The sequence below is a fragment of the Nyctibius grandis genome, chromosome 15, assembly GCF_013368605.1.
Source record: "Nyctibius grandis isolate bNycGra1 chromosome 15, bNycGra1.pri, whole genome shotgun sequence".
Classification (NCBI taxonomy): domain Eukaryota; kingdom Metazoa; phylum Chordata; class Aves; order Nyctibiiformes; family Nyctibiidae; genus Nyctibius; species Nyctibius grandis.
The window spans coordinates 10,042,634-10,064,263 of record NC_090672.1 but is presented as its reverse complement, the minus strand read 5'-3'; the positions used below and the strand labels follow the sequence as shown (position 1 = coordinate 10,064,263).

The 21,630-nt window shown below is 37.4% G+C and overlaps 1 protein-coding gene across 3 annotated transcripts in view; it reads left to right on the top strand.

The window, feature by feature from the left end:
* Nucleotides 1-21,630, top strand: part of PITPNC1 (phosphatidylinositol transfer protein cytoplasmic 1) — an 82,261-nt gene that overhangs the window by 19,581 nt on the left and 41,050 nt on the right. For 2 of the 3 annotated variants that reach the window (XM_068413445.1, XM_068413448.1), the window contains exon 2: nt 18,450-18,598. In XM_068413445.1, coding sequence (XP_068269546.1) covers nt 18,450-18,598 — 149 coding nt within the window. The remainder of the gene's footprint in view (nt 1-18,449; nt 18,599-21,630) is intronic. The other variant, XM_068413446.1, reaches the window with a different exon arrangement.

The window sequence follows — 21,630 nt, the reverse complement described above, 5'->3', positions numbered from 1 at the left end:
CACTGATGATGCCCAGAGGATATGCGCTGATGTGGATTCTTCAATTCATATGACCTTGAGCTGGCACAGTTTTCCTTTCCCAGTATGTTTTTCAGCTCTCCAGCAAATGGAGCAGAAGCCTTACGTAAAATCATCTACATTAGTATGTAACTACGTCGAATAGGGAGAAAAAGTGATACGTAATTATTTAATTGTGCCATAGTGTTTATGTACACAAGTGCATTAATATCCAATAAGCCATCCATCGCTTTTCCATAACTCTTGAGTGCCTGGCTTTACGAGCTTGATAAGACTTCCTTAAGCATAGCTTTTGTTTGTAGTTATTTTGGGGGCTTTTAATACGTTCTGAGGAAAAGAAGCTTGACTATATGGCCTCATGTGAGCAGCTGTCTGTATCATCATCGGTGTTGGAACCTTGAGATGCACCGTGCAGACTTCTGTACTTGCTAATGGAGGGTAATGGATAAAATAATCATTTAAAATGTACATGATGACATAGGATAGAAGAGAATAAGCAATAGAAAAAAACAGGTGGTAACATACAGGGAAAACATATCCTATATATAGTAGGATGTGTGAGAGGCTTGAGAGTGTGCAGTAAGAACATAATGTTTTGATAATTCTGGAAAGCTCTAAAAAGCTTCTGTTGAGAATATGGAACTGTATTTGCAAAGGCTTAAATTTAAAGGTTTATATTTAGCCAATGGGCTAAATATGAATAGATTTTCATGTGAACAATACAAGTACTTATGCAGAGACTATGCCTGTTGGATTTCAGGTCCCTTTTCTAGCCCACTCTAGGCATGAGAGCCTTCCAAAGGAAAAAAATTACAACATTTGTTTCTAATACAATGAATCTTTTTTATTTAATATTTACTGTTATTCTTTCCAGCAACTGAAACATTCCTGAGCCATTTTGATTGCGGATTTCTGAGCCTAAAGTAGACACAGTAAAACATCTATGGAACTAAAATTTAGCAGAGTTGTTACCAAGAGAACAATCTCTTCTAATGAAAGTTGTCAGCAAGCTTAATAATAGGTAATCTGTTGCTTTCTCTGCTTACACTTTAGATATGTATCTCTTCAAAGTGGTTCATTTTCATATTACTATTACTGATGGGATAAATTTTAAATACAATTCTGTTAACAGAAGACTACTACTACTTATTTACACAATATACTGCCTGTATCAATGTTAAAATAAATAGATGATGGTAACATAAACTTCTGTTTTATTTAACTGGCAATGACCTGCTATATATCAACATCGTTGCTAGCAATATAAACAGTACAGCTAGTAAATAGACAAAACATTCACAAAACCAGCTTCATTGGAATAATTGTCAGAGCAGTATTTTACTAAGTGAAATTGCCAGCTGCTTATGATATTTTAGGCCAGATTCATCAAGACAGTGGCCATCTTCAAGTCGAATACAGACCATTAGGAGCTGAGAATAGTTATTTGGCTTCAATTATAAGCCCCTTTATCTTTCGTTCCAAAAAATAATAATAAAACAACAGTCAAAGTTAGCAAAAGTTAAGTAGGAGCTAAGAGTATAGGTACACTTCTGGGTGTAATATTGCAGACAGTTACCTGGATTATCTGCAAATGTTAGCCTGGGTGTTGGAAACAACTTAGCCATGGGGGCACAGCACAATTCAGCCAGACAAATTAGCCCACACTGAGCTTGCACTGCAGTAGATGTCTGTATTATTTTTTATTTTCATGTTGTTTCATAGATGAATTATTTGCTAGCCCTTAAATCAAATCTTTTCTTCTTTCAGCATCCTCTTCATATAACCTTCTAAAAACACATCTCAAAAAGATTTAAGGTTGTTCCACTTCTTTGAGCTTCTCACTTAATAGCTATTCACACAAATCTCTAAGCTGGTGGTGTTCTCTGAGAGGCTGTCTAAGATGAATTTCTGCTGTGTTTTAGTGTATTTCTGAAAGGATAAAATATAACATTTTTCTTCATGGTTTTGTATTCTTGCAGGGCAATTGCAATTTTAAGGCATTTCCACAAGGTTGTTGTGACATCTAGAAAATTATTTTGAAGCCATTATCCGAGGGTAACCTGAGAATTCATTTAATGTCACTTTTTCTTCCTGATGTCATTGGAAGGAGAAATGTCAGTCAGATGGTTTTAATGAAACACTTGATCTACAGATGAGTGGAGAGGCGAGCATGTCTCTGGAAGTTTCCCTTTGGGATTGCTTGCATTTCTAGACTTGAGAAAGGGCATGTGGTGCTCTGTTGTGGCCCAGAATGCATGCCTTCACGAAGATGAAATAGTAATACCGCAGTGACATCTTCCAGTTACTCACATGGCAAATGTACTATAATGTAGAAAACTGTTTCACATCACACTGACTTCACAAACACCTTAGCTGCAAAGATAAAAGCATCCATTTTGTAAAGGTTGATAGTTTTGGGATATAAATCTCACCAATAGATAGAAAGGGGAAGAAAATAATCTAAAAATGGAATGGCAAAGAGTAGTGTAGTATTTGAGCCCTGCATGATTACCTTTAATAGTAAGTGGAAAACCAACACTAGTTTTAGCTTCCTGATGTAATGAAATGCTGAATTGTCCTTTCATTTCCACAGGTCAAAAAAAATAATTAGAAAACTTGATCCTTCATAGGCATTTATTCATATGAATGAATCTTTAGTCGTTCTGGCTGTCTTTGTGACAGGGAAGTCATTTGTTGAATAGTTGGAGTTGTCAGGGCTTTGTGGCAGAGTAAAGGATTGGAGTAACAGTGTAAGTAGCAAACCTCACATTCAAACCTTCTGGCTATAGAAGAGTACGCTGTGTCACTTTCTGTAGCATACGTTATAGCTTATAGGAAAAACGTATGCTCTTTGTAAGAAAACAGCCTTACCAAATTGAGGCAGCATACAGAAGGCTTGGCTCTCCGATTTGTGTGAGCTCTGGCACAGAAAATGCGGTGACCTTCAGGGAGTCAGCCGCAGGTAGCGGATTCTGAACCCCGTCCTGGTGTCAGTGCAGCTCGGGAAGTTTCCTACATTTCATTTAGGAGGCTGCCCAGAGGCCATCAGATCTATAATGCCGTGGAGTCATCCTTTTTCTCTCTACTATATTTTGTACATAAAAAAGAAGTTGAGGAGGGTGGAAGACTGATATGAGAGCTGGATCTCCTAGGTTTGTACCAACGGGAGGGAACTATGTGACACACATTTGCTATATGTGGAATCCTCTGGTGGTCATTAAGGCAGCGTAGCTGGGTAATAGAGGAAAAACTAGCAAAGACGAATCCAAGGCTGAAACTCTGACTTCATTTCCTCTCTTCCACACATTATAATTCAGGTGCTGTAGTACAAATCTTAAATTTGTTCTCAGTAACTCAGAAAGAACAAGGTGATGGGAATCCTTTGAGTTGTAAAGAAGAGCTCTGACCCTTTACTAAATTAAATTGAATTAAGCACACTGTTTGCCCTTTTGGAAGGCTTATTTGGTTGTCAGATCTAAGCTTTTGTATTCTATGTTGATGATCATTATGTGTTTGTGTCTTAGAAATTACTGGAAGAATAAGAAAATAAAGCAATAATCAGTCATGCTTCCCAGACTCCCTAGTTTTAATATCACTAAGTGCCATGGGAAAATGATGTGAAAACACTGTATTGTCATCCAGCGGCCTTGAATGCAGTCTTACATCTTTCCTTTCCCTAAATGAACTTTGTTTTGCAACACTAAATCCCCTTCTGTGTTTAGGCCTCACTTTAAATATCTTAAATATTTTTAAATAGTATTTACTGATTTTGCAATTTAAATTTAAAAAAACAAGTTGCAATCAAAAAGTTTGGTTTGATTTTAAATTTTTTTTTCCCCTTTTTAGCATTAAATAATCTTTTTGAGACCACTGCACTATCTGTTCTATTTTATTGTAAAGTTTCTTTATAAAGTAACTTTATGTATCTTAGTTGCTTATTTGGTGAGAGTTGTTTGGACATCCCGATTACATCAGGTAGCTGTTGAGCTGTTCAAAATCATGGTGAGAGAATGGGCACATGACAGATTTAGTATAGTCAACTAGAGTGTACACTTGCAGACTATAAACCCACAACTGCTTGTACACATGCATGCATCTCACTGGAAATGCCAGATTTCTTCCCACATATTGCCCTGCTTGTCAGCATTTGTGCTCACAGCAAGACGACCATTTGGCTCCAACAGAAGTAACACTGCAAGCTTCCCACAGAGCCAAACTGATAGCTGGCTCTCAGTGACAGTTGTGACCAGTTAAGACAGCCAATTTCTCATTACCATCCTTTCAATCAAAGAGTAGAATTTTATGCATTAATTTATTTGTTTTTAACTAATTGTATGCAGCCTGGTTAGAAGAAAAGATTCAACAAGTACTGTTTAGCCTGGTTGTCTGCGGTGGCAGGCACTGGCTTTGATGATCCAAGATTGGGAAGCAGGTATGTTGGATCCTGATGATCAAGGAAGATGCAGCTGAAGAATATGCAAACCCTGCTGTGACACTGTATATCTTATTTTGTCTGTCTGAGGTGCTGGGTAGCAGTTCAGCCATGGCAGCGAGGAATTCAGAGTGCACTGCCTGCCCAGATGGTTATCTGCTTCTCAGGAGAATTGTGCAGTCCACACCGAGCACAAGGCAAAACAACAACAAAAAAAAAAAGAGAAATAGAGAATTTAGGTTTCAAAGTTAATTAACCATTAACATTCCATATGTTGTATTCATTCAATGCAGTGAGTGTGAGAAAGGGAAGAATGGGATATTATAAAGATTAACAAGTGGCTGGAAAATGATGGTGTGGATCCTGCAGTAACAGTTTGCCACGAGCTCCCATTAAACCTATTCTCTGAAATGCCTAGCTAAAATATTCCTAGCGAAGCTTCAGACTCCAGGCCCTGCTTAAAATACCACATTCCAGAGCTGTCCCTTTTTTGGGAGCACCTAGTAGGTAGCGTGACATCTACTCCCTCTCTTCCCACCCCAGACATGGAAGAGAGATTTACATTAAAACAAATCTGAGAAACATTGCACTAGAGCGCTTACGTTTGTTAGGTAGGAGATTCTTCAACAAGCATTTGCCTAGCCTTTGAGCTGTAGAATAAAGCATTGAGTTTAGCATTATCTGGTTAACAAAACAGTTCATAAAGTTTTTAGAATAAAAAAAATATTTCATAAAAATATTTCACTGTGATGTGCCTGTAGAAATAATAGGAACCATCTAAAACAGTATAAAAGCAATGTTTGAACTTAAAGTTATGTACTGTTATGAATGTTTGACTGAACCACATACATTTAAAAGTATGTTAGACTAAAATGTGATTACTGACCGACCTGTGAGACCAGTTTGGGGATGGACATTTTTAGTGAGATTCAGTCATGTTTTAATCTTTTCTTCCATCTTTTCCCTTAATTATACCTTTTTGTGTTTGCTGAGGAATAATTTACAGCCACATAGCATATGTCGAAGAATTCTATAAACTTGTTTGAATTCTTTATTTTTATGAAAAGTTGTAAGTTTATCAAACAAGCAGAAGACATACTAGTGGAAGGTCAAGCTATGTCAGCACACAACAAGTTTGTCTTCTTGCTGTCTGCTTTCTGCATGCTTTAAAAAATGTATTAGGCAAAGAGCTTTCCCTGGGTTGCCATTGCTACAGCAACCACTTCCTCTCTATGAGTTTGAACCAATGACTTGTTGAGAGTTTGTTGTTTGGGTAGTAGAAGGCCGTGGGGTAGCAGGAAACGAAGCAATGATATCTTTTTAACTGTGTTTTTAGGCTATGGTGAGAGGTTTTTTCTTTAGCTTTTGTGTGAGTGTGGTTTTGTTTGTTTTTTCTCAATTATTGAGGTCTGCAGCAGAATGCTCCAGATTAATTCTCTGAATTCTATACAAAATGAGCTTTTTCTAATGTTTATGCATTTAAAGTCTTTGAGCTACATGTTTTCCATTTTAAACATGTCTTTGATAGCAGATTACAGCCCAGAGTACTTGCATAAACTGTAATCGCATGACTATCACAGAGCACTGTGCTGTGGTCTGACAAACTGGAGGAAGGAAACCAGGTTCTCTATAAAGACATTTTATCTATTTATACATTTTGTTGTTATGGTTTTCAGCTTTATTCCCTGGTGCTACTGTACACCATGAACTCTTATACCCAAAGGATACGTTCCAAATGACGCAGCTGGCTCTAACTAATGAGGAAGTGGTTAACTTGGGAGTAGAAAGTGCAGAAAAGCTGTTTGTTCACTTACGTACAAAGCTCTCTGGAGTCAACAGGAGAGTCTTTCCATTGAACTCAACAGGATCTGTTCCAGCCGAACGGGCCTTTTGGAAACTTCTCTGGAGCAGAAAGTTTGAACACCAAAGAAAATTCTTTGTGGTGGAAAGAAAGATATTCCCACTTAGAAATATTGAGAAATTGTTTTGCCTGTTACTTGTGGTATACAGGCTACTTCAGGAGAGTGCACAGTCCAGCACAGAACCAGGAGCTACTCATTCTTCTGCTGTCGCTGGTGATCATTACTGTTATTGCTGGCATCCAGCAGAGGTAGGGCAGGAATATCTGCCCTAGAAGAGTGTTTTAGTTCTCTGATTGTCAAGGCTCTATTTGTAGCATTGGATTCTCTTACATGCTGTGTATCCTCACTGATAAATTGCCAGCTGTGACTCACAGCTCCTGTGTAACAAAACTGTAGGTATCTCTGAGGAATATAGAGATATTTATTTGCTGTATCAATTCGAGAAATTATATCCCGTTTAACCCAAGCGTTATCACTTTAACTCTGTTAGTGTGGGTAACTTCCTTAGAGAAGGGTATTTACCTTTCTGTGTGTACGCTTATAATGATGTATTTTGATGAGGTGAAGTTTTGAGGGATTGTGTTTGGACCCTTATAAATGTTTGAGTTTTTAACTAAATTGTTGTACGTTGGTTTGCAGTCCTTCCTTTTGCTGGATTCATCAGAATAATTAAGTTGTATTATTTATAATGTATTATGGCAGACAGTATGCATTATTTTGATATCAGCTTTGAAATTTTCACTGGCATTTTGCAGATATGATAATTGAAAGTGCATGTGAAAGAATATTGCATTTGAGATTTCGGGAGCAGGATTTTTAAAATTCACACACTATAAAGATACAACATATTTTAAAAGGTTTTATTTCTCTAATCTTCATAAGTACGATGAACCTGTGTAATTCTTCTGTATTGGTTAAAATCTGCAGTTTTGTTGTAGTTCTCTGTACTGTTTCCGAGTTCTGTTCCAGAGGAGATGCTGGTTGTGTTTGTGATGTTCTAGACCTTCCTTACAGGATCTGACACTGGTCAGTAAAAACAGATAAGCACTGGGAGAATGCTTAATGCTGTGACAGCATCTGTCAAAAACATCTGGAGACCATATAGCTTCACGTTTCTGGATTATGATAAAATTGAATTAAGCCTATAGCGTCCCTTGGCAGTAATTCCTTGCCTTCATCCTCCTTTTATTCTACATGTGGTATTGAAAGAATGTCTGATCTGGAAGCTTTAGAGTCTGTCAGTTAGTCAGGAATGTCGTCCTTCCTGGAAATTTTACTTCTACTTATGTAAGAGCTTCAGTTCTCTTTTGTGCTGGAAAGCAGAAATTCTACTTATCTGTGTATTGTAAACCTTGCACATTCAAGGTGGGAAAGTTTTAAATGAATGGTTCTGTATTCTGTAATTAGTCTAGACAAAGACATCAGATGGCAGGCACATGCTGTCCCGAGCATCCTCTCTTCTCCAGCATGTGCACGCCACAGATGTCACAGCTGCATTGCGTTCTGCGGCAACCTTCAGGTTTCTTGCCCAAGAGTGTATTTGGCTGCAGTTTTGATTTTCCATAAGTCAACAGCAAGCAAACAGATTTCTATCCTGCTACTTACTACATTTATTAGAGAATTCATGCATGTAAGAAAGGCATCAGTACAAAAGTAGTAAGTTGCTATGGCAGTGACGTATTTCAACATGTTGTGTGGTTTTTTTTTGTCACTTGCAGATTTATAGAGTAGGTACTTAATTCGCAAATGTTTGTTCTAATGAGCTAAAATGGAAAAATAGTATGTTCTTTTGGTATTAGTTTTGAGATTTCAGTGTATCTTATAAATCTGGGAATGGGGAGGAAAGTACGTCTTCATTTCCTTCTTATATAATTCAAGTCTTGCTTTCATGTACTTCCTTTCATCAGATGACTTTAGATAACCTTAATATCTTCATCAACCTAATCTCTAGGTTAGATGCAGAGATGCAGGAGTGACCTCAACTATTTGCAGACACAGAATTGTATCTAACATTATTTTTATCTTCAGGATGCAGGCACAATACAAGTGCATTTTAAAAATTAAATTGAAATAAGTTTTATTTTAGAAGATCAGAAAGTAAGGTGAAGTATATGTGATAATCAAATGAAATATTCTGGACTGTGAATATATTTTTGTTTCATTGGAAACAGCAAACAAAATTTCACTTTATTCTGAATAAGACATCAGAAGGCAGGTTGGATTTGTCTTGTTCAGCTTGAAAATAGTACTAAATTCTGATGCTCGGATTTTTTCATTTTAGATTGTGTACACTAATAAAGTTCTCTTTTTTTTTGTATTTATAAGCAGAATTCTAATATCTAAAATGCATCATAAGGAACTTGCTTGCCAAAAAATGCAATTGCAGAATTATTCCCCTCTGTGATTCTGACAGAGTTTATGGAATCCTTTGTAGTCTCTTTGGTGCTTCTAAGCACAAAGTTTACAGGCAAAATTTTTTTCTGAAAGCATGAAATTCTCTGTACTGGAAAGTTGATGGTTTTGGTATGAGAGAGATTTTTTTAAAGTCACAAAAATGAGTAATTACTGGAGAAGAGTAATTAGAGAGAGGAAGCCTAAGGGGAAAGAAGTTCTACTTAAACATTAAGGAAATACTATTAGCCATGCAAAAAGAGAAAAATAATTTCTAAAAGTATGAATAGATGCACCCGCCTTTGGTCCATTTACAGTTAAAGATAAACCTAACTCTGGAGTCTATTTCTGCACTCTGTTGAATTTTGAAAGGGTCAAAGGATGTATGCAATTCGGAATACTCCCAGCTTAAACTGAGCTGAATTAAAATAAATACATTTTTTAAAATCCTGCACTTCAGAGAAGTTAACCTTTATGTTCAAACTCAGCTTTGCAGCTCAAGCCCTTTGATGGGTTGCATTGTCTGGCTGTCCACAGCACTTGCTTTCTCTAGCCAACAAAAATGTGTTTCGTATGCATGGCACCCAAGTTTAGTTTCTTCTCCTTTTTCCCCCCAAATCTTGTTTATTTTAATGGAAAAACATATAAGAGTTTTTGCTGTCTGGTTTAATAAAGCAAATCACCATCCGTAATCCATGGAGAATGTTACTTTTCACGGCGAGCGAAATAGATGTGTCACCCTGTGTGCATGCTGCTGAAAAGAGATCAGTGATCGACAAGGCAGCCTACGCTTTTCCATTCTGACTTTTCTTGGAATATCTGAAATGGAAATAGTATTTTCCTGGAATATCAGGAAAAGGGTTTGGGTTACTAAAAAAACTTTAGTAACCTCTACAAAAATTATGTTGATGTTTTACTTCATTTTATTGCATTCTAAGTTAAAATTTTAAGAGATTTACTAAACAGCTCCTTGAGCTTCAGCCTTCAAATTAACTACAATCTCATGAATGAACTGTGGTTAACAAATAAAATGTGCTTTTGTATTGACTTAGAAAAAACATCAATAGTATTTGATAGTTATCAAACCAGTTTTGCACTGTAAGGCAAAGTGAACTGTGCCTGAAAAGCAATAAGCTGTAATTAGGGCATGGCATATATGTGGCTTAATCAGAGGCAGGTACTCATAAATAGGGAACAGCAGATGTGAGGAGTGCTTCGGTATGCGTTACTGACAGACTGGTTCGAAGTGGTCCAGCCACATAGTAAATCCTTTTTAGCTGTTCTTTCTGGTTTTGTGAACAGAGGACATTTTAGACAGCCTCCTGAAAACTGATATGCATCCTTTGTAGGAAATATATGTATCTTCATAAATCTAAATGATAGAATATTATCAGTATTTATGTAAAAAGCACATAGTGTAAACGGTTGAAAAATTTAACCAGCTGACTCACTGTAAAATATGGTTAATAAAAACTGATTCTTAAAAATTGTATGAGCTTGTACACTCAGGATAAACAGCTGGCTTTTCTCATTAGCACAGATTGTGTAGCAACGTAAAATTACTACCATTTGAACAGGACATGAGCTATATTTGGCAAAACATTTGCATGAAAGCTGAAAATTTGCAACGTAATTTTCATTTATTTTAATTTTCGTTGTACACCTATTAAGCACAGATCTGGACCTGCTCCTATTGATTTCAGTATCACTCGTTTAGGTTGTAAGCCATTGTGTGCCAGGATACTGTAAATTTAGAGTAGGCCGTGTTTCTTTAGCTGAAAATACTAGAGGAGGATACAGTCTTTCTGAACATCCAATATGGTGTTGCTGAACTGTCATTTGCAGGAATTTAAACAGATAAAGTATCTTACGGATGTAATTTCTTCCTTGAAAAGGCAAAGCAAACATGAAAGCAGGAAGAGTTGCACTTCACAGCATGCGAAAGTCAACTGTTCCTGCTGCCACTGTTTGTTTGTGAGGCTACAAAAGCACGTTCCCATGAATTTGGGCGATAATACTAAAGATTGCTGATGCATTAGTGCATTGGGAATCACAGATGTGCGTGCAGGAATTAATTGAAAGACAAAATTTCAAGCTCAACTCTAAACTTTAACTGGTCAGATTCTTTATATATTACTAGGGTAAGTGACACTTATACCACTAAATCACTTGTACGGTTTTCTAGGGCCTCAAATCACAACAGTGCATCATATTTACATTCAGATTTTAGGACCTAGATGTTTATAGTTGTTTTATAGCCTTCCTGCTAAAGCTTTCTATAGACTTTGTTCATCTGACTTGTTTTTTAAATGAAATTGCTTTAAATCATTCATTTTATGCTAGTTCAGAAAGTACTGTTGCCTTCCTCACAGCTCATTCTGTGTTTTCCTGTCTTAGCTTTAATTCAGTTGAAGGACTACTAGACAGGCAAATTGCTACACAGGCGAGGTCGGTTCCCTCATTTGTACTGTGATGAAGCAATGGACATTCTGTAATAGGGACAGCATTTTGCCAGAAATTTAATCTTTACTATTCAATCGGTGCAGGAAGTTTTACACAGATTACTGTCCTGAGCAGTAATGGCATTAATGACATAAAATAATCTATAGACAAAGTAACCCATTGAAATATTTAACATTAATTCTCTTGCATCTGTAATTTCTCCCACTGGTGGTTAGTGAATATAGTCTTGATTTCTCTTATGGCTTCTGTTTCTTCTGTGCACATTTCTCTCATGGCTGGGTTTTTCTGGGTTGCCTTGTTCAATTCAGATGCTTCCTACAACTGATTTTCAAGACAAATTAAACCTCTAATATGTTTAAACCCAAAGATAAAGTGACACTTGGAACTATGGCACTCACTTAACTGTGGCACCTCACTAATAATCTGTAATTAGATGAGGTCAGTCATGTAGATTTTTAGTGTTATTCCTTCTTGTAACAAGTCAGTCCTGTTGTTTCAGGTTGAATGATCTTTTGTATAGGTACAAGTAGATTTGCTTTTGAAGACAATAATTTAGAAAGCTGCCTTTGCCTCTAGAGCTGCTTTCTCATATTTGTGCCTCAGGGGCAGCCATTTTAAAATAACAGTTCATAAAAACTTCTTTGCACTTCGGATATTTCTACATGGCAAAGAGAATGCAGTGCAAAGGTGCCTAGTTTGCTCTAGACATCTCAGCTGGGAAACTAGAAGTGAAATAATGTATTGGTGTAGACTCCACACTGCTATTCAGCCAGGCTAAAGGAGATTTATTTTATTCAGTGGTAGTCTGAGTATCTGTGCAAGGCACTACATTTACAGTGGTTTTATTCTCTTCCTGCACACAGCTATCTGGGCAAAGAGAATGATTATTTCAGTGGCAAAAAGTTTTCTAACTCTGCAATCATTACAAGTCTGACTGATTTCCCTCCATAGCAATGTCCTGCAGTAAACCCTTGAGGTGGCGGTTAATGAGAGATACTCACTTCTGTTGCGAAGTAGTAGCTCTGAGAGCCAGAAGTCCAACTGAAACAAAAACAAACCAAACAAAACCAAACCAAACAAAAACCTAATTCAAAAAGCAGTCCAAGTAGGAGCCAATACAAATCCACCAGTACATGAAACTTCAAATACCAGCACATTGTACATTCCTTTATGCTAGTTAAAACCAATCTAGGAACGTTAATAACAAGGGAAACAAATCACCTTGTCAAAACCTGGAGCTTGTGTCATGGAAAAGATTTTCTTAAATTATTCTTAATAGCTATGAATCATCATCTCCCCAGGTACGGGGATCAGAAGGCGCAGTCTTGGTGCTCTATCAGCCAGTGTTGTAATTGCCCACGTGTGAGGGCTCTGCTTTGACCTCCAAATGAGCATGAGGATGCATTAGGCTTCACCCAGTTCAGAAAGAAGACGGAATGATGTCTAATAACAATAATAACATGAAGGATTTATAGTCAGTGAGATAAGAGAAACCACTTCTGTTTAAGTAATTGCTGTTTAGAATTAAAAAAAAATTACAGGTGTGTCTTGTGGTAAAAGTGCTGAGCTGGAAATCACTAGACTGAGGCTAAATTCGCTGTTCTGTCACAGACATCTTTTTTTAAGGTTGAGGTTTTAATTTCTGTTTCAACTACTGAAATATAAAATAAGGATAATGCTTTCTTTGCCTGTCTTCGATATCTAACTGTAAACTTCTCATATTTATGGCTATGTGGGGCTTAGGTCTTGATCGAGACCTGAAAACAGTGCTTTCTAACGTCAAAACCAAACACACAATGGGAAACTTCGGTGTATCCTCCTAAACAAAGATATTTACTCAAGCTAGTACATTTTCAAACAAGTTATTCCAGACATAAAATATCTCTGTAAAGTTGCTGCTAAGAGATTGCTTGGAGTGACAGGCTATGCATGTTTGGACAAGTAACTCACCTGGGGATCACCATGCTCGTCTCATGGTGGTACTATGAGGAATAATCAGAACTTGTTTTAAATAATTCTAAACATGGAACTGATGATGAAGTTGATTCATTATATTTTCTTGCTAGAAGTAAATCCTTACTAAATTGAGGTCAATGACAAAACACCTGTTGCCATCGATGGAGGCAGGATTTTGCCCTTTATAGCTGTGTCTGCAAAGGAGCACATTTGTGCATAATTACAGATTTGTTTCAGTTTAGTTGTTGCTGGTTTTCTTTTTTTTCTGTTTTATCTTTGTGGTTTTCTGAGGACAGGACTAGAAACTACGGGCATGTTTTAACATGAATCATTGTGTGAGAAATACTTTCCATTGTCGAAATGCAGTGCGCTGAACAATCATTACCTTTAAGAGATGCAAAAGACATTCAGCATCTTCTGGACTCCAGCTTTTAACTGCAGGGAGGGATCTCACTACTGACTTACAACATTAAATTGCATAAATTGAAATGGCAGCACCATCCCTGATGGTTTAGTCTAGTTATAGAAAAGTAAATGTAGATGAAAGGGTTCAACAATTCTTTTGAATATGAGAATTGCCATATAAGATGAAGCCAATGATAAATCTGTTACATTTTCTGTGAGCATTCAAATAAGAACTACAAGGAATGGTATAAAACTTTCAGGTTATGGATAGTTTGGGCATAATTTCTCCTTTGAGAGAATTTTCCTTTTTACATTCCACATGAAGTTTGAAAGGATGTACTCTAAAACTAGTATTAGATCAAAAACTGAGCAACAGTCAGTCAGGCTGAAAAAAATTCAGACATGTTAGTACAAGGATTTCTTGTGCAGCTTCTGCTGAAGACAATGGGAGTTCTACAAATGAAAGATGTGTAGGCTGGACCCTCTTTTTTATTTTCTTTTTTTCTTTTCCTTTTTTTCTTCCTATCTCAAGAACACCAAAAAAGTGATTCTGGTCTGACTTACCATTTTCAACAAAATCAGATTGACCATCATTACGCTGTTGCTAACACAAACCTTGTTTCTTGTATGACTAAACTCCCAATAGGCAAACACCATCTGCCTGTTGAAGGAAAAGAGAAGCCACCACTGAGGCAATGTCTAACTCCTAATGAGTTGAGAAACATCAAGTCTACTACAAAAGCTGTGTAGCAATATCCTTAGAAATCTCTAACTCCACATTCAGTGCATTTGTTTGTTGAAGTTCTTCCTTTGATATTGAAGAAATTTTTCACTATTAAATGGAAGAGTTTTCAAACCAAGAGCTTTTCTTCAGAGCCAAATTCAGATCAGGTGTCACTGCGTGAAGTTTTACTGACTTCCTTGAAACAGTATATAGTCTTGAAAAATTCTCTTACAGCTAAGAACATGGAAATTTGGATTGTGATAGTGCAACATAAAAAATAGTGGCACATCACTTTACCCTTGCAGGAATAATGAATATTGTTTACTGATAGGAACTTAGAAAAACCTGTGACTTTTTTTTTCAGGCATTTAAATTTCAGCAAGTTCTGTAAGACACATCTTTGCTTTGGATTTTATTCATGTAAATATAAACATGCACTTTAAAAAAAAAGCTATTTTATCTGAAATAATAGTTGTGTACTCTCTGGTTTAGTAAAGTACTATAATTTTGGAAGTTAACTCTTTTTTCACCCTGCTCTAGAATGATATTAAAATTTTATAAACCAGATAAAAACAAATGAATAGCACACAAAAGAGCTAAGTTAGCGGCTCTGAAGTACGTGTAAAAGTGTGTTTCTCTTGCAGAATACAGGTGCTTTCTAGCAGGACTGCACAGTCATTTCAATAGTTAGGAAAGGTGGATATTTCCACTTGATTGCTGTCAGATCCATAGGTATGGAAAGTCATCGCCTGAGGAGAGGCGAGTAGCAGTAGGATTCCTACAGAAGAGCTGTCCAGCGCCAGTTGTGGTGCCTTCTGTTTTCTTCAGCATCTCTCAAGCGAGAAGCACCACGCTGAGCTGCCTTGGATTCCTTCTGCGAGACCTTAGGTATAATTGGAGTGTGTGTGATTTTGAGTCTCGTGAAAGAAGCAGAACCTTTCTTTAAGCACTGACTGTGCAACATCTGTAAAGCAATTTCTACTCGACAACACTGATAATCATCTGAAGAGAGCAGCAGGCTTGCAGCTCAGCCACTCCTAACCATGTACTGCGATTGATTTACAGCCTTTGTGATTTGATATTTTGCTAGCGTTTTATGGTAGTATGGCTCCGTGAAAGAACAACAATCTCTGCTAGCAAAACGTGGTGTTATAGGTATGATGCTGGAGCAAATTAATGCTTTAGTACAATCCCATGTCAGTGTGAATGTACATCCATCTTGATGTTTCTGAGCCAGTATTGCCAGCAGAAACTGAGGTGTCTGTATTTGACCATTAAAAATGAGAGCAAAATTGCAAAGGACTACATAGAAGTAGGAAATGAAAGCATGCAGTGATATGTGCCATCATGAACCACTTTCCAGAGATGTCCATGGCAACTAAAAGTCTTAACAATATGGAATAACAAAAATCTCAATAGAGATCTCAATAGAAATACTGGCTTTATGGGAAATTGGAATTCCCCTCCCCACTTCTCACCTAACCTTTTCATGTTCCACAGGCTACAAATTACTCCTTTCTTTCTTTCCATTAGAAGATAAGCACCTTGTCACCTCTGCTCTTCTCTAACATCCTTATCACTCCACAGGCAGTAAGCATCTTTACTCTCAGGTGGTCTAATTGATACATATCTAATTAAAGGCAAAGCATTTTTTCTCAACCTGCAGTCATCTTTGAAGTATGTTGCTTTGATTTCAGATGTGAAGAACAGCTTCATGTGCCTGAAAGTTCTCCTTTTTCCCAGATTGATGTGCCTGAAAGTTCTCCTTTTTCCCTGATCGATCAAATAAAATATACTACCTCTGTCCACAAACTGTCCCTTGCCTGTGTACCAGTGCATTCATTTGTTGTTAGTGAAAAAGAGAAGACAATTTTTCACAGAGCTAGTTAAAAGGTATGTGTGAGGACTGCAGCTCTTCAGAGCCTTGAAGATTAGGACAAAATGTTTAAATATGACAGAGAAGAAAATAATTCAGTAGAGACTAAGGTAGATAACTGGATTAGCAAGAAAAATAATTTTAGGGCTTATCTCTTAAATGGGGATATTTTGTGTGAAAGAGATACCGGAGATGGGAAAGCTGAATATATAGGCAGGAGATAGTCCCAGCATCAAATTGTTTAAAGACCACTATTCTACTTACCATTTTAGTGAATGTCTTAGGAACGTTTCTATGTAGTGAGAGAGTAGATTCTCCAAAGTTATATACGATATAAAGAGAAAGAATGATCATTCTAATTAAAAACAAAAAGAAGCCATCAATTCACACCAATTAAGAGGAGAAAGGAGAGGAAGAAACATTGTGTGTGTAATACTGAAATTTCCAGGCAGCTCTGAGTTGCATAGCCAGCACTTCTGCAGAGATTTACTGATCTTTTTTCAAATGTTAAAAGGGTCACCTTTTCACCATTAATTGACCTGACCCATATGACACTCGCTAGTTTTATGACAACTGTGTCTATTTTTTTTCCCCCTAGTCCCTGTTTTACTAGTTCCAACAAGTTTTAAGAGTGGGTTATGTTTTTCACTGTGAGGAGATGTTTGAAGAAAGGCAATGGGAAAAAAATCCACTGAAATTACCTAACTAGATTAGAGAAAAAGAAAATAGATCCAACATACCTCACCTCCCCAGCCCAGAGTACCCTTTTGCCCTTAAAGAACCTTTTTATAAACTTGAGACGTTTTTAGTGCTTTGGAATTACCACCTGAAAGGCACTTTTTTAATGTAAATAATTTGCTTCGCTGTTGTAGTGTGTGGCTGGCAAGGAAGTAGGTGTCCATTCAGCGCTAGGAGAAGGGAAGTCCCTGTCCCCTAAGCCAACGGTCCTGCAAGATGCAAGTTCTAAACTTCTTACCTTCTTGTGGCCTGCCTGCTGCAGAGGAATGAAATGGGGTTATGTGGAATTCAAAGAAGTTCTGTGGGGAACCCCCCATAATCCTATTCCTTATCGTTTTGTTTAGTAAGACTCTCTTGTTGGCAGTTGTTAATAAGGTTTGTGATGGTTTGGGGTTTTTTTCCCAGCTAATTGCCCTTTTGATTTGGGCTTTTGGGGCTTTTTAAAGTCTGTGATAGGATTGCTGTTTATAATATGTAATAACCACGAGAATCTTGTAGAGTTTTCTGAGGTCAGACTGTCACTATGCTTTTGTTTGCTTATGCTGAGCTAGTACTTGGCAGCTTGTGTAGTAGCTCAGCCATTCTCTAAATTAACAGGTTGTTCTTTGTATTTGAAGTGATTGATGCTATTGAAGTGATTAGCATGTGTATGCCTAAATAAATTACTTTGAAGGAGAGAGGGATCCAAATGGATAGAACTGGAGAGGTCCAAAGACAGTTTGTTGTAAGAACCATGGTATGTTCAAGAATGTGGAAAGGACTTAAGTGAGAATAAAATCTCAGACCAGAAGAATGTATGGGAAAGTACAATTTTACTCTAAAATCTTTGCTAATGAAGGTTCAAGGATGTAATTTGTATAATATTTCTCTGGAGGGAAAAGCCCTGGTGCAGATGCAGACATACTGAGAATTCAATTGCCGGTACAACAATTTATTTTTCCGTGATAGCAATGTTGGGTCAACCCTCTTGGGTTTTGGCTTCCTAAGTAACTCGAGAGCCTATAGAAAAAAGATCATTTAAGTGCTTAAATTTATTTTGATAATATTGCCAAATCACTCATCTCAAGCTTTTTTTTTCGAAGGATTTGAGTCTATATGGGCTTCTTCTTAAGAGCTGGCGCTCCTGTTTCTGTGACTCAGTAATAGTTCTCCTGAATCTTTTTGCAGAGCTTCATTATTTGGCATCATGTTGGCATGACAGCAGAATCCTGTGTCCCATAGAATTTTGAGAGTTCACCTGCTGGTTAAAATCCCCTTGCAGGTCAGCACATGGAAGCAACAGGTCAATTGAGTTTTTATGCTTAACATATACTTACAAATATAGTCTAAAAATAAAGGACTAGCCTGATCCTTTACATCTGCATACACACATTTTTTGTTATTTTTTCCACAAGTGATGCCCTGGACTTAATATGATAATGGGAGGACCCTGACTCATAGGTCTAAATAAAGCTGCAAAATACTGGTTTTCGCCCTTGAACTACCTTTTATTTGCACATACTGCCATATCATTGTATGACATTGGCTTTTGAATACCCGTGTATTACAGAAAGCTAACACATTGTTCTTGATTTTGCTTTGCAGTACAGAATTGGACAGCTGTACATGATAAGCAAGCACAGCCATGAGCAGAGTGACAGAGGTGAAGGTGTGGAAGTGGTGCAGAATGAACCCTATGAAGATCCAAACCATGGCAATGGTCAGCTAACAGAAAAACGGGTCTATCTCAACAGGCGAGTGCAATAAAGCTGTTTCTCTCAGCATGGGCTGTAATAAAAATTTGCAAGGAATATCCCTTCCAGGCAATAGCCTCTCTGTTTCAAATAGAACATGTTCTCACGAATACTTTCTGCTTCCTGGTGGCCGCAGGAAGAAGGGAGGTGGGATAGATCAGTGGCTTGAAATGGAGGGATTAGTTGTCATTTCTTCTAGACTGTCTTTTCTAAGAGAAAGAATTATAAGTGGACATTAAGGATGTACTGAAAATCAGAACTTTTGTTTTCTTTTACACTTAACTGTTTGTCATTCTGGTTTGCAAAATTGGGGGCTGGGGGGGGCAAAAAACCTGAAACCAAAAACAACCAACACCCCACCCCACAAAAAAAAACCCAAACTGAACCACTAAAATGGTTTAAGGGTTTCTTGCCTTATAATAATGTTACAAAACCAGTATCCCATTTTTTGGTGACAAGAGATTTGCCTCAGCAAAGTGAATTGACATTATGAATGACCATTAGGCTTGTACAATGATGACCTTCTGTACCAAAATAATAGGCTTAAAGACAGGATGGAAAAAATTGCTTTTGTTTCCCCGAAGTTTCATCATTTCTTGAAGTGAAATATGTGTCTATTCCTGTGGTGAAGTTATACTGCTGAGGATCAATGTCTCCACACTCAAAGGCCAGAGATGTTTTTATATATATATATTTATTTTTTTTGTGTGTCCTATGAAGTATATTGCTCAACCTGTTCCTATTTTCACGACTGCTGATCTAATTGAATAACACTACTTTTCTGAAGTTCTTCTGTTCCCCTGGGCCTGTTTTATTTTGTTAAACTTACACTCTGCAGCATTTAGTAGTGGGCATAGAAACACTATAGCTATTGCTGCTACATTGCAAGTTACTCCTCCACTGCAATCCTGACATATCTAACCTTAACTCAGGCTAAATTGAATCACCAGTAACATTGCACGCACACACACACACACGAGTCCAATAATATATGTCTTTCCAACATTTAATATTATTGTGATAGTAACCCTGTTCTCTCGTAAGCTCCATACAGGACTAGGGAAAAATCAAAAAGTGTATTCCTGTTGTAGAGCTCCCAGAAGCTGTGGAGTTTTTTTAATGTTTCTGGATATTTCTTTCCTTCCTGTTAAAAGAGATAAGGCTTTAAGCACTGAAGAGCATATTCAGAATTACCACTTTAGGGTAATTCAGAATAACTGCAAGGACTGTGTCCTAGAAAGCATGTACAAGACATAAGTGGGAAGCATGTAGTTTCTGGTAGTGCAGGCAGTGGAACAAAGGATCTCTTACCCAAAGATGGGTATGAACATTGACAAAGAATATCTTGTGCCTACAACTACTTGGGAAATTTACCTAAAGCTATGGTGGATGTTTGAAGTCAGGCTCACTGAGTTTAATGATAATTACGAATGCTCCTTTGTAATCATCACCAGATTTGGTATTGGAATCTGATTTTGATGTCACAATACCACCAGATATTGCAGTACTATTAAAGCTTTGTGGAAAGGATCAGCAGGTTCTCGGGTAACTATGGATTTTGCTGGGAGGCCAGGATCTCTCTGGAAGACTTCACTCAAGGAGACAATCTGCCATGCAAGATGTGCTGAGAACTTCTCTTCTGCCTGCCTGCCTTGAGGAACAGGACTCCTTACACCAGCACAGTTCTCTCCCTCATCTTTTCATCTTCCAGGGTCCACGCCCTAATAAACTTGCTAGCTTTGCTTCATTTATTTTGCTCTGGACTGGTCTCTCCTGAAGAAATTTGAGCTAATATATTCAGTGATGGTTTCTTGAAAAGATTTGTGCATCTTGCCTGATAATCCTTTAATTCTCGCAGAGGATATTCTTGCTTACCAACGGTTTCAGCTGGAATGCCTTTACGAAACACTTCCTATGTGCTGAAAGACTGAACTTCATCTAGGGAAAGAAGAAATAAAAAAAAAAAAAAAAGAGAAGGTGATCCACAGATACCTGTGCTGCTAAAATAGAAATATTATATTTTCTCTCTTTGAATGGACCCTTGAATGAATTCATGTGTAACTTGCTGAAAACTCTGAGTATAATGTGTGTTTTGCTCATAAAATTATTTGCTTTGGAGATGTGCTGCACCAGCGAAGATGGGTAGACAGGCAAATACGCTAAAAACAATAATCAAAAAAAGTGCAAAATGAGCAGCTCTGTGTTAACAAAGACATTACTAGTAAAATTTTCTACTGTCGGTGTAAGCCTTAGTTATATTCAGAATTGTTTACTGCCTCTTCTCTCCTGCTGGAGCATTGTTTTCAGAAGCGGAAAGTTTGCATCCTCTGGTATTTATTATTTAGGCATCAGAGTAAAGTTTAGCAGGGGTAAGGGAGGGAGCAGAGAGATAGTCATAAAAAGACACAGGCAGAGGCTGACAAAAACCCCAAAAGATCTGATAGAGTGAAGTCTATTATGCAGTATGTAAAACGATGCTTAAAAGACTGTACACAAGAAAGGTTTATGTAAAGAAAATAATCTGGTTTTGAGTAATGTCATCGAAGGGCAAAAGTCAATGCATTTGACGTTGAATCTTTAGATAATGCACTATCGTCTGCATTTTGCCTCTGGACAAATAAAATATATATGTGTGGCTAGATCATGGTTAAATAAGCCTTAACAATCCAAACTCTGTATTTTCCTCAGAAATTTGCTAATAGGGAAAGTTAACTTACTTTCTGCACACAGCTATCTAAACATAACTGTTTCAAACATTTACACTTGGAAAACTGAGGTTTGAAAGCATCTACTTGAGTTCAGTAAGGATTCAGTCTTGGGCTGGGTGATCTGCTCGACACATCGCCAGACTAATGCAGTTTTAACTGAGTCTCTGAAGTACAGTGATATTCGTGGTCTCCAAAGGTCTGCCTTCCGTTGAGTGACCAGGACTGCATCTTTGTTACTGGCAGCTTCGGTGACTATAATTGATGTCATTAAGAGAAAGGGTTGAAGGATGAATTCTCATGAACTTGCATTCTTTTTAAAATGTA